The sequence below is a fragment of the Xenopus laevis genome, chromosome 1S (genome assembly GCF_017654675.1).
Source record: "Xenopus laevis strain J_2021 chromosome 1S, Xenopus_laevis_v10.1, whole genome shotgun sequence".
In the NCBI taxonomy this organism is placed as follows: domain Eukaryota; kingdom Metazoa; phylum Chordata; class Amphibia; order Anura; family Pipidae; genus Xenopus; species Xenopus laevis.
In genome coordinates, this window is record NC_054372.1 from 57,769,312 (window position 1) to 57,782,675 (window position 13,364).

Here is a 13,364-nt window from a genome sequence, read left to right on the forward strand (position 1 = left end):
ACACACACACACACAAGAATGTATATACCATATACACAAACATTGTTTCCACTTTTATGAATAAAATGGCATTTAAATACTGTACAAACACATAGGCTGAATTACAATTTTTCTTATATCAATGAATATAAAAATGTGATTAAAACATATACTTATTAATGGACAATTAAACGTTTTTAAATTTACAAAGCCCATTAATAAGTTATAGACATGTGTAATATAACAATCACTCACACACATATATATATATATTCAAAAAATAAGGCTATTATACTGTAAGTCACAGGGGAGTTTCATGGCCATATAAAAGCACAAGGCTGAAGCCAAGTGATTTAATACAGGCCACGGAACTCTTGAGATGATTTCTAATATTCTTATATGTTTTAACACTCTTTTGGGATTATGTAATAAAAGGCACTAAGTTTGCCCAGGGGCAGTAACCCATAGCAACCAATCAGCAGGTAGAATTTACTGGTCACCTGTTAAAATGCAAACATCTTATTGGTTGCTATTGGTTATTGCTCCTGGGCAAACTTAGTGCCTTTTATTACATATGGGGGTATGTATTATAACTTAAGTGACTTGTGATATATCATCAATAAGCACTGATTATAAACCCCCGTTGATAGGGATATCAATTACAGGATATTCAGGAGCCATGTCTTGCATTCTTGCACATATATATATATATATATATATATATATATATATATATATATATATATATATATATATATATATATATATATATATATATATATATATATATATATATTGTTTTGTTCTTTTTTATAAGAACAGATTTCTTAAAATTACTATTAAGAGCCTGCAATAAGCTTATACAAGGCTTACATCTTGTGGTCAGCACCCCTTCAAATAATGGACCATCCCAATGCCTATTCTACTGAGCAGCAGTCCGGTTTAGCCCAGCCCCTTCCCTCTGTGAGAAGCTTCCTGCGCCTCAACTAAATGAGGAATGAGAGAATCACAGTAGAGAATCTCCTCCTGATGCACCAGCTTCTTTCCCAGGGCAGATGAGTGTGAATCTGTTGTGTTAGGGCTATTCCACACGGGGAGATAGCGACGCGTTTGCGGTCGCGGCGACAAAGCGCCGCGACAGTCGCCGCGACCGGCGACAGTTTTGTATGGGCGCCTATGTAAAAACGCCTGTGCTAACCACACGAGGCGATGCGCTTTTCAACAGTCGCCTGAAAATGCCTCGCCAGGCTTTTTCAGGCGACTGTTGAAAAGCGCATCGCCTCGTGTGGTTAGCACAGGCGTTTTTACATAGGCGCCCATACAAAACTGTCGCCTGCGCCGGTCGCGGCGCTTTGTCGCCGCGACCGCAAACGCGTCGCTATCTCCCCGTGTGGACTAGCCCTTAAGCTTAGAGTGTGAATGCCAGTGTATGTGTGTGTCATTGCCAGTGTATGTGTGTGTCTTTGTGTGTATCTATGTCTGTGTGTAAATTAACTGTTTGTGTTAATGTGTGTAAAGGCAACTGTGTTTTAAAAAGGTCTGACAAACCCTGTGTGTGTTATAGAGACTATAAATGAACCTGTGTATAGCTGTGTAACTACATTCATTATTGAATCTTATTGGTACAGGTTGGCTGTGGGTTTTGACTACAACCATTCTCTCGGTGCATTTGCAACAAAGCACATTAACCCCTACATTAACTCTATTCACTATCCTCTTTTACCCTTTCCCTTCTCATTCTGCTGAGTTACCCCCACATTCACCTATTTGTCACTTATAACCCTCGGCCTCACTATATATATCTGTATAAATCAAAATATCTATATCATCATAATATATACTTTTGCACCTCACCCCCTCTCCTGCTCCTGTCCTGCATCCACCCCATTGTTTATTTTTGGATGACTTATCTTTTAACCCTTCTGCCACTCTGGAAACAAAGCAACTTTCCCCTAGATTGAAACAGAATGAATAAACATACATTCTATTCTAGGGACATCTCATTGTGCACAACCTCTTCTGTTGTTATTCTACTTTATGTACAGTACAACCCCCTTTTTAAATTTTTCAGGCGACCAGAAAAAAATGGTGTCAAGTCAGGGAAATGTATTATGCGTTATATATGGGTGGGACCACAAAAAATGGTATAACATATGGAAAAACTTAAAATGAGGGTATGTAAAATGGAGGCTTCACTGTATGTATCCAGCTGTAACTAAAACTCTAGAGGGAATAACATTCTACAAACAGCAGGCAAGTAATTTTGTTAAGAAAGTAGAAAATACCAAGTGTTGTCCTGGCAAACAGTGTCACTAACAGAATGGCAATGCTATACATGTGCAACAGTTAATACTTTATGTATTTATAGAAAAGATGTTGTTGGGTTTGTGCGGAAACCAATATGTGGGTACAAGTAATTTGTGTAATATGTTTTCTTCCTTGCCGCCCCCCCCAGAAAATATCCTGCGACGCCCATGCTAGTAACAGTTATCCCTGGCAGCAATTCCATAGCAATCCAGAGCTACTGGTAAAATTCATTCATTAATTGAAGGATCCTTTTTTCTTAATATACGACATTAGAAGATACTCCTCTCTAACACAGTTAATTCCGGTAGATCCTAAAAGCAATGATTAAATCAGGAACAGTTGTATACAGGGGTGAAAGTGCAACACTGTCAATGCATCAGCATTAGAAAGAGCACTCCAGGAGTTGTATTCATAAGCAATAATTGCCTAGTTACATATATTTTCTATGTTGTCAAGTGTGACAATAGTTTTAGGAAAGCTTAATCCTACGTTGAATCTATAGGACACAGTTAAGATGAAACATTTTAGCACATTGTGTACCCATCCTACAATTTAAAGCAAAGGCATTAAGATGTCCAATTTATAAAGTTGCATCAATTTGTACTTCCACAAACATTTCCCTTTAGAGCAAATTCCATTTGTAAAGTTTCCGTGTTTATTATTTAGCAAATGTTTAAGCAATTACACAGTAATTTATGCCACAATTATACACTTAAATTCTCTTTTAAATGTATGAAGTGAAAAGGAATTGTCATGGTTAGTAAACCATGTAAACCAAATTTTACTAACCATACTATTTTTTTTTCCAACCATTTTAACACAGCTTTATAACTACTGGACTGTAACATGTCTCCGTCCTGGAAATTTCCCAGATTAAAATCTGCTGAACTAAGAGGTAACCCGCAATTGTAATGTACACCATGAAAAGCAACCTTGCTTAGCAAGAAACGCTGTAATGCAGCACTTCCACTGCATTAGTACCATACACATAGGAATGGTTAAAAACCGAACTACCAAAGGTCATTGTGTGTTTTATTTACTGAATACATTTTCAAATATATATATATATATATATATATATATATATATATATATATATATATATATATATATATATATATATATATATATATTGTTTGCAAAATATCAGTATCATAAAGCTAACAAGCAATGTTCAGCTTGAAATAAACATTTAGGTTGATGTCAACATTACTATTTTAAGACTTTCATTTTTCAGTTCTTTGTATTTTTGTAAAAACAATTATTCAGCTCTCTAGTTTGCAATTGAAACCAATATATGGTTACTGGGGCCCACTTACCCTAGCAAACAAGCTGAATTGCAGACTGGCAGATAAATATGGGAGAGTATAAACAGATAGGTACATGATTAATATTAACTATGAAAATACAGCCTCAAAGATGTATTTGTAACTGACTTACATCAACCAGATAACTCTTGAAATTACTTAGGAGGGCTTATATAATTTGCTAACGTCTACAAATATCACATCAAAACCAAACCCTTTTTTAACATATGTTTAATGAATAATACTTGTGCTGAATATACTTTTTGCCTGTTGTTTTAATTTATTGTGTTATTTCTTGAACAAAGCAAGGCAAATAGGGAAACTGGAAACACTCCCTGTATGGTTTGGAGTATGTCATGTGTTTTCTATTATCAACTTTGCAAGAACCAAACATGAATTACCTTGTTTAGGTATTGTTAAGCTCAAGATATTCATGATAGAAAAAGAACAAGAAGTTATTAAGGTAAACCCTTTAATAAATGTTTGACACAAGGCCTATGGCTTACAGTCAGTTTCTCTGGTGGATTAAATGCCCCCATTTCACCAATTGTGATAAATGAATCAATAAGAAGCACCCTGTCTGAGGCAGACCTCCATGCAAAGATGCTCAAGCACAGAAGTTCACCTATCGTTGCTCCATATGCATCAAACAGGACACTTTTCATCAGTATTAGTATGGCAGTGAAAGTCAAGTTCCCTTTGTGTCATTAGCATTCATCTGTATAACTGGATGCCAAGTAAACATTTTACTTACAAGTCAAAGACTAAATAATGGAATCCTTCCTCTGATATGCTGTCATGGAGTCGAACTGTCAAAAAAGGGAAAAAAATATTTTAATAAACAATATCAATTTTCTATACTTAATGGCAATAATTTAAGTGATATGTTTTAGACCAAAGCAGAAGATGCATTCCGCTCTTATTTTAGTATGACTGTTCCAGATTGCTAATAATAAATGGTTGGAAATATACTGGAAGTTGCCAGAATTTGGGAGTAATAGGGCAATGACTGGACATAAAAATATGTGGTCCTGCCATATCGGTGTGGGATGTGTGTGTTAAAATAGGAATGTTGGCTGGTATGCTAATGCACAAATCCACAGAAAGACATGCATACGTACATACCATGCTATATTAAAATGTAAGGATCATTATTACATTTGAAATGCTTAAATTGTATTTGTAGGGTAAATGCTATACAATTAGGGGTTTAGCAATACTTTTACATCATTAAATATTAAGTGCTGCCTGAGGACTACATCAATTTTGCTTTTCCAGTGAGACTGGACTGGCAACAATCTTTATCTTATTTTTTCAGGGGGAGCAGGTAACAAACACATTAAATGTATTGATAATTTTCGGCCCTAGCAAGAAAATCTGCAGTGCAAGCAAAGAGTGTGTATATATATATATTCTCATGGGAATCTTCCCAAAATTTAAAGCAGAATTTTGACTTTTGAGGTATCACAGAACAAATCTTGCTCTAGGCCTGGATTTAAGATGAAGTCTGCTGGAGCAGAACATTTCGAAGCAAATTACTGTAGTTATTTTATTTTAATAGCTAAATGATAATCATTCTGCTTAAAAATGAATACAACAATGCCCAAAATGTGTACTGAACTGTCTATTGAACCTTCGGTCTCTTTATGTAGTCTTAAAATGATCATGCTTATTAAATGTATGTCAGAGTATACTGCTTAATTACGGGGCAACAAACACTATTTTAAATTTTAAAAGAATTGTCCATTTAAACAAGGTAATGGCTTTCTTGGGCAGTAGACCAACTGTATAAAGACATTTCCATCTCTGTTTTCTGATGATTATCTCAAATTCTGGAACACCTATAACAGCAAAGTCAAATGAAGTTGCACGCTCAGCAACCTGCATCAGAAGATCATTTCTTTAAAGGGGAACTACAATGAAAATGAAAACATAATATAAGCTTCAGCATACTGACATAAGAAGTTTTCTAAATATAATCTATTAAAAATTCTGTACCGTTTCTGAAATAATTAAGTTTATCTTCACTATCCCTCTCTCAGCATCTGTTTCTCTTCATTCTGTCTTCATGCAGGAGTTGGGTGTCAGATAATCACTGTCAGTTATGGTGGCCATACACAGGCAGATTAAAGCTGCCGATATTGGTCCTTTAGACCTGTGTATGGGGCTTCCGTGTAATACGATCGTTCCAGACCCTAGGGCTGAACATTCAGAATATAGCCTTGCGTTGGTGGGCATATAAGGGTAGGGGCACACGGCGCGATTTCGCTGCGATTCTGCGCTAAGCGAGTTGTCGCTGCGTTTTTTAAGCCGAAATAGCTTTGCTAACTTTGGCGCTGGCGTCAATGCAAATCGCGGCGAAATCGCTGCGCTAATTCACACGCGGCGATTCGTTTTCTATTGTCGTCCGAAGTTGCCTCGCTGAGCGTTTCCGGGCGACAGTAGAAAAAGAATCGCCGCGTGTGAATTAGCGCAGCGATTTCGCCGCGATTTGCATTGACGCCAGCGCCAAAGTTAGCAAAGCTATTTCGGCTTAAAAAACGCAGCGACAACTCGCCCAGCGCAGAATCGCGGCGAAATCGCGCCGTGTGCCCCTACCCTAAGGGAAAGATCCGCTCGTTTGGCAAACTTTTGCCGAGTATCAAACTGTATCTTAAAGCAGCTTGAACACAACAAATATTTATCAGTGACATAAGGAGATCAATTTTCATGGACAAGCAGTTACATACACAGCTAATCACACCATGCACAATGCCAGAAGTCACTGGACTGGTGTAAAGGGAGCAACTCTTGGAATCTGGTACAGTGGAAATGATTCTCTGCAGGGATAAATCCTGTTTAACTATATCAGGTGGATGAATCAGGGTTTGCCAAATGCTAGTCAATGCTACTTGCTTGTATGAATAATTTCAAATGTAAATTTTAATGGACAGGCATAATGGTCTCTTACTCAACTAATAACAATTCCTTATGGTAGGTTAAACAAATCCTAAATTCTACAGAGTACAATTACATGTTGTGCAATTTCTAGAATATCCTTTCCTGCTTTGTCACAATGCAAAAATGCAATGTTTGTGTAGTTTGCGGAGATGGAACTACAAAAACTTAAGTGGCCTGTGCAGAGCCCTGACTGCTACCAAATTTAGGTCCTGTCCTGGGATAAACTGAACTGCCGACTGCGCTCAAGACACATGCCTAAACCTTACTAATGCTCTTGTGACTAAATGGAAGCAAATTCAGTGAAGAGCCTTTGCAGAAGAGTAAAGGCTGTTACAGCAGAAAAGGCCTAACTTGATATTAATAAAGTTAGGCCCATAAATCTTTGGACAGAGAACTTTTTTCTAATTTTGGTTCTGTACATTATCACAATGAATTTTAAATTAGACAACTCAGATGCAGCTGATCTGCAGACTTTCAGCTTTAATTCAGTGGGTTGAACAAAAAGATTGCATAAAAATGTGGGGAACAAAAATTCTTTGTGGTAATGTACAGAACCAAAATTAGAAAAAAATTGTCTCTGTCCAAAGATGTATGGGTCTAACTGTACCTTTGGTTTCAGAATGAGATGTTGGACATGCTCCATATATCATATATGCACACTAGATAAAGGGGCTGTTCACTTGCAAACACTTATTTCAGTTCTTGTTCACCAGAAACTCAATTACGTCCCATTTTTAATCTTTTACTGTTTTCTAATAAAATGGAAGCTTCAATTTTAAATGGAACCTGCTGGCAAAAAATATTATCCCCAACCAAAGGTGCGAGTTAATAGAGCCCGCACTCTGGTTGGGAGTAACAGTATTTTTTTTTTTAAATTGCCCCCTCCAGCGCTAGGACACTTGCACCGGGAGTGCATAATGCTTCTGATATCACGTGTATGTGCATAGTCAGCAAGTTGTGGCATTAGCAGGTCCCTTTCCGTTGCGTGGCCTAGCACTGGTGGGGGGGGGCAATAAAAAAATTGGAGTTTAGGCTCTATTAGCCTGCACCTTTAGTTGTGGATGATATTTTTTGACATCAGGTGCCCTTTAATGTTCCTGTCTCTTGCTAATTATTTGATAAATTTCTCAGCAGCACCTGTGGAATATTAGCAACTACTGTATCAATTCCAACAGCTGCCTGTAATGAAACTCAGCGATTCTGCTTGACAACTCTTTTACTGTTTTAAATTAAATTTAGTTGATACGTGTGTTATCTTTGGCCCTGATAAGCTGAATCCCTGAGTTTCATTAAAAGCAGCTGTTACAATTAATACAATAGTTGCTAATACTCCACAGATACATCTAATTGTAGCAAATTGTAACAGTTCAGAATGTTCCAGGATTACACCAAGCTTCCAAGAAAATATACTTTAAGTAAATGAGGTCCTGTTTATGGACCGGGTCGGACTGAGCCGGAACCTGGGTCCCCCCCCCCAGTGTCCAGCCAGCTAAGTCCGACCCTGTCCATAAAGAGGACCTCATATTCTTACAGTCTATTTTCCTAAACAAGTATCCAACATTGTCTTGAGGTGGAGTGTCTAGTTCTTGTTTGGTCATAAATAAGAACATATTTCCCTTTGCTGTTGATTTAATATTAACAAATGACCTTTGTCTGTCTGTGACTGGCTAAAAGTTCAAGGATATTCTCGCCAATACTTCTGAGAGAATTTTTTTTTTTTTTTAAAGGGTTTGCTCATTTTCCATACACTTCAGTTGTTTTCAGATTGTTTACGATAAACAAAGAGGGTTTCCCCTCCAGTCTGACCCTGTTTATAGCTAATTCAATGCTTATACTCTGTTTCACATTGCCTTTTATTTTGTGTAACCCCCATTAAAATAGAATTCTATAAATTTATTTCAAGAAAAAAAAAAGACACTGTGGGTGGATTTGAACATTGCCAGTGGTCAGCACAAAGTAAGTAAATATGTTAATCTATTTAAGAACTGGAAAGGAAGGCTATTGTAAAGAGCCCTTAAAGTAGAAAGCAAAAAACATGCATAGCATTTTTCAAAAGGGGTTTTCTTTTTACCACAACAATAATTAACTGAAAATACTACTGGACAGAATTATGAAAATGTCAAGTATTATTTGATTCAGCTCTACAATACTGCTGAAATAAATTAATTTTGTGGGTCTGTCAAGACTAATTTTTGGAACTGCAATATTTGAAGCTTGAAGTAAATGTGACCATCTGCAGGGTTGCTGGCTCCATTCATAGCACTGTCCATCTGTCTTTGGCTTGTAAATGTGATGAGAATAAGCCATTTACTTTTTTTAAAAATAATTAAATAAATTCATTATATGCTACGTTACTTAGTTTTTTCCTTTTTCACATTTCAAAGTTGTTTAACTACTTGAATCCATTCAGTTAAGTGGCCTTAGAAGGAAATGCAGTTCAGTGTTACAGGGCCAGTACTCTCAGTCACAATACTAAATCCTTGTCTTAAATAAGATGTCTGCCTTTTTTTTTTGCATAATAAAAGAATATGCAACTTTTCATCGTACATTAGTAGCCATATGTATAGTGTCCCTATTATCAACATTGATTCTTACCATTGAAACAATGCAGCAAAAAACAGCTGATTAACAACTCAAAGAAAAATAACTTTTCAGAGAACAGAAACAAAAATATATAAATGCTACTTTTAATAGCAATAGTTATTTATTAATGTATATTTGAAAGTTGCTTAGAACTGGTATTACTTAAGAGTGTCTGAAGAAAGTTCTGATGTAGGTCACAGTCATCTCATGCCCTGATGTGTCTCAATTTAATACAACTAGTACTAGTAGCATTTTGGGAGCTCTGTCAAAAGGAAAAAGGGGACCCAATGGAGAATTATGTATTATATGCAAACGTGCCTTGCATACAGTTTCAGCACCACTAAAAAAAGTGTAAAAAAAAAAAAAGCCAGTGTAAATAAGTAATACAGATAACACATGAAGTTTCTCAAAGTATAAAAATAACTTCTATATGTTGTAATACCAGAATTAAAAAACAAAAGAGGAAACCAGCCCCCTGACTGCAGAACAACTACATACTTCTCAGAAGAAAATTACACGTTTTCTCCCAAAACAACCAACCAAAATAAACCTTTCCAGAAGAGCAACTGACATATTCTGCACCTGGATCATAAAAACTTGAAATACACAACCTAATATTATAGTCCTTATGTGACATATTTAAAAATGAAAAGGAACAGCCTGTCCTCCATAGAAAATTTTCAAAAAAAGTTTTCATAATCAAGCCTTCAACACATTTTCTGCTTTCAAGAACCTATTCTGAGCTAGGACTCTCTAACAGTGATTTCCATTTTTTTAAATGCATGGGCATTCCCAAACAGGTCACGTGGGTGAAGGCAAACTAATTTTGCTTATTAAACATGTATCTCATATAAATGGATTAATGTGAAAAGGATTCAACTAATGACGTCTTAATATGTAGAGTTAAAAGTACAGCCATAACAATATTTGCTCACTCTGAAGGATAATAAAGCAGCAGTAAGAGGAACTTCAAACGTATAACCACTGTGCTTATTGTGTTAATGTGATCATCTAGGATGAGCAATTTCTCTATAAAACACTTAAAATTGTACAAAATAAACCTATGCAGTGGAATAACAACCATGGGGCCATGGGCAACTACACAATGGCTTGGCCCTCAGGGGCCCAGCAACTGTGGTGGTATTGCTATTGTTAAGGGGATAGTGGGTGGTGCATTGCAGAAAGGGGTCCAATTCTGCACCTGAGCCTGTGTGTGTGTTTAGTTTCACCACTGAACTTATGCCTAAACAGTGCTCCATAAAGTTCACATTTTTTCAAAATAACAGTAGCAGTAGTATACTGTTCATTTTGATGAGGCCAGTGGTACTTGCTCCAACTAACATTGGCACTTAACTGGTATTAACCAGTTTACTAGGATACAAGACCATTATTTTTCCATGAAAAGGCGGCACAGTGGTTAACAGCACTGGTAACAAGGAGTCATTTCTAACTAGGACTATGCAATACTCTCCCTGTGCTTTTACAGGTTTTCTCCCGGTACTTCAGTTAATTGATACAGAAAGATTAATTGACTAATGATTAAATTGACCATAATATGTTCTGTAACTGTGATAGGTGCCTTAGCTTGGGGCAGACTGCTAAGAATTAGGTATTATTTTTGCAGAATATGTATATAAATAACCAATAGTAATAATAGCCTTAACTACACAAGAACCTTAGCCCACTCACTGCCTTACAACAGACATGCATCAGCATGCCCTGCAAATCTATACAGAACAGCCTTCTTCCATGGAATTCTGTGAAGCTACACATTCTTTTGTAAGATATTTTACATAACTTTTAAGGTCAAATATTAAAAGTGGCTAGGTTAAAACGCTTTCCAGCTCTGCATAATGCAGCTGGAAACTGAGCAAGAAATCTGCAAACAGAGATAATAAAAGCCTACACAATCAATCAAACTGACATCTCAGGAGCAGTGGCTTTCTATAATGCAATAAAGAAGCATTTTGCTTTGCCTTGCTGTACCATAGCAACTCCTATTGCTCCATAGTTATTTTTACAGAAATGTTTCATACAATATATACCTTGATGCTGATTTAGTGCATTCTGTTTGAAAGCAATATGACTGAGGGCTCAGTCACCTCAATGTTATCCTTAAGTGTCGTGCAGTTTACAGCTGAATCAACTATTGGATGTGTAAATGAGACACAGTGTCACAGATTGCAACAGTGCCATTCCCATCCACTGAATTTTATTGAAAGATAAATGAATGTTCAGAGAGACAGGGAGTTTAGCATATGTATCAATGCATTGCCGCTAAAGTTTAAAAATCATTTGCAAGAATACCTTCAGTATACAATATTCAGCATGTTGTTTTACTGTCCATGTCTATTCCAAAAGGACACCTACAACACCTATGGGATCTATTATTCAAAATGCTTGGGGAGCGTGGTGTTATACAGATAAGGATTATTAGGGATTTTGAATAACTATATCACTAAAAAAAACATTTAAAGAAGAAGGCAAGCTACCGAAGCAGTTTATTGCCAATAGATTAGCCACAATAGTGCAAGTTATAGCACTATATTTATTCTGCAGAATGTTTTACCCTTCCTGAGTAAACAGCTCTAGAAGCTGTTTGTTTAGGATAGTGGCGGTCATATTAGCTTGTTGTGACATCACTTCCTGCCCAAGTCTCTCCCTGCTCACTCATAGCTCAGATTATAGCAGGGAGGGGAAGAGGAGCAAACTGAGCATGCTCAAGCCCTGCCCTGGAGGATTAAGCTGAAAACAGGAAGCCCATGTGTACACACTAGAAGGAAAGAAATGCAGTGTTTCTTTTGACAGAGGACTCAGAGCAGCAATACTTTGAGGGTTTACTGGTGTATTTATATAGACCTTTCTGATAAAGCTTACTTAATTTTAGCCTTTCCTTCTCCTTTAAACATAAAAAAAATAGGATTGTATTCCTTTAGAATGTACAAATACTGTTTTTGTTACTATTACTAGGAAAGTACTGTTTCATGATAACAGAGAAAATAATTATTTTATACATGTTTAATCATTCTAAGAATGCATTTATTTAAAAATACTTGTAGTATGCAAGCGTCATTACTATCATGTACAAGGTTCTGATTTATTATTTCAGTGCAGAAAAATAGCAACTTGTTTGCACAAGATTTTATGGAATATGGGATTCACATATTTTTGAGCTTTCTAGATAATGGGTTTCCAGATAATATATCCCATATATAAAGAGCAGGTTGCATTGTGTGTTTTAATGTATTTGTAGAGTGGCTCAAGACAAGAAACTTCATATTTTATAAGGTTAGGGCTAAATTATTGGTGCCAGATCGGCAGGGCCTTTGCAGTAAAAAGGACCTGTCCCTAGGGATGAGCGAATTGTTTCACTGTATTTCGTCACGGAAATGGCGCCCACAGACTTCAATGGGAGTAAAAAATATTTGCTGTGCATCGAAAAAAAATAGTCACCCATAGACCTAATAGTCACCTAATGCATTTTGGCAAATTTTTACTGTTGGAGAATTTTTGGCTAAGCACAACGGGTTAACTTCGACCCATCCCTAGGCCTCATAACATTTATATGCCGAGAGAAAATAAATATAGACTAGTTATATGTGTGTGTGCAGTTACAACTAAAAATGTAATAAAGAAACCTAATTATGCATTACTACAAATAATTAAATCAGCAAATGTGGGTTCAAAGGACAGAGGAGCTATGCCAATGAAGCGAGTTGAGAAACTCACCTCAGACAACAGCACACAAGTTAAGAGCTGAATTTCCTGTATTAAAACTGGATATTTGGCTCTTCTAGTGCAGTGTGTACGATTGCCCTCTCTGGAGTTAAAAGGGTGAGCGCCGGGGGTAGAGGGGGCAGCAGCAGGAAAGCCACCTCAGGTCGGCAGAGGGGTCAGAATCGCCCCAATCAATGGAATTATATAAATAATGAACACATACTTTTGCTCACTATAATATTCTGGCAACCTTGTCTGCTCACACTATGTAATTCAACCAAAGAAATGTGTTTGAAAACCAGTCAGAGATAAGAAAGTGGGAATGAGAAGTGGGGTAATGAGATAGGAAAGGCTCATTAAAAATAGACATAAATGAGAACTGCCCTTAAAAGTAACAACAAAACTGAACTGCAAATGTCAAGCGGTTGCTTTCACAACCTATAGCCTTTTATACTGCTTTGATAAATATTTAATAAAAAGCCAAGATAATATGGCCAGGTGCTTACATCTGTTCTCAGGTTTTTGCAGATT

General features: G+C 36.7%; 1 protein-coding gene across 25 annotated transcripts in view; it reads right to left on the bottom strand.

The window, feature by feature from the left end:
• camk2d.S (calcium/calmodulin dependent protein kinase (CaM kinase) II delta S homeolog) overlaps nucleotides 1-13,364 on the bottom strand; it is a 130,109-nt gene that overhangs the window by 60,409 nt on the left and 56,336 nt on the right. For all 25 annotated transcript variants that reach the window (XM_041574316.1, XM_041574296.1, XM_041574240.1 and 22 more), the window contains 1 exon segment: nucleotides 4,348-4,402. In XM_041574316.1, the coding sequence (XP_041430250.1) occupies nucleotides 4,348-4,402 (55 nt within the window).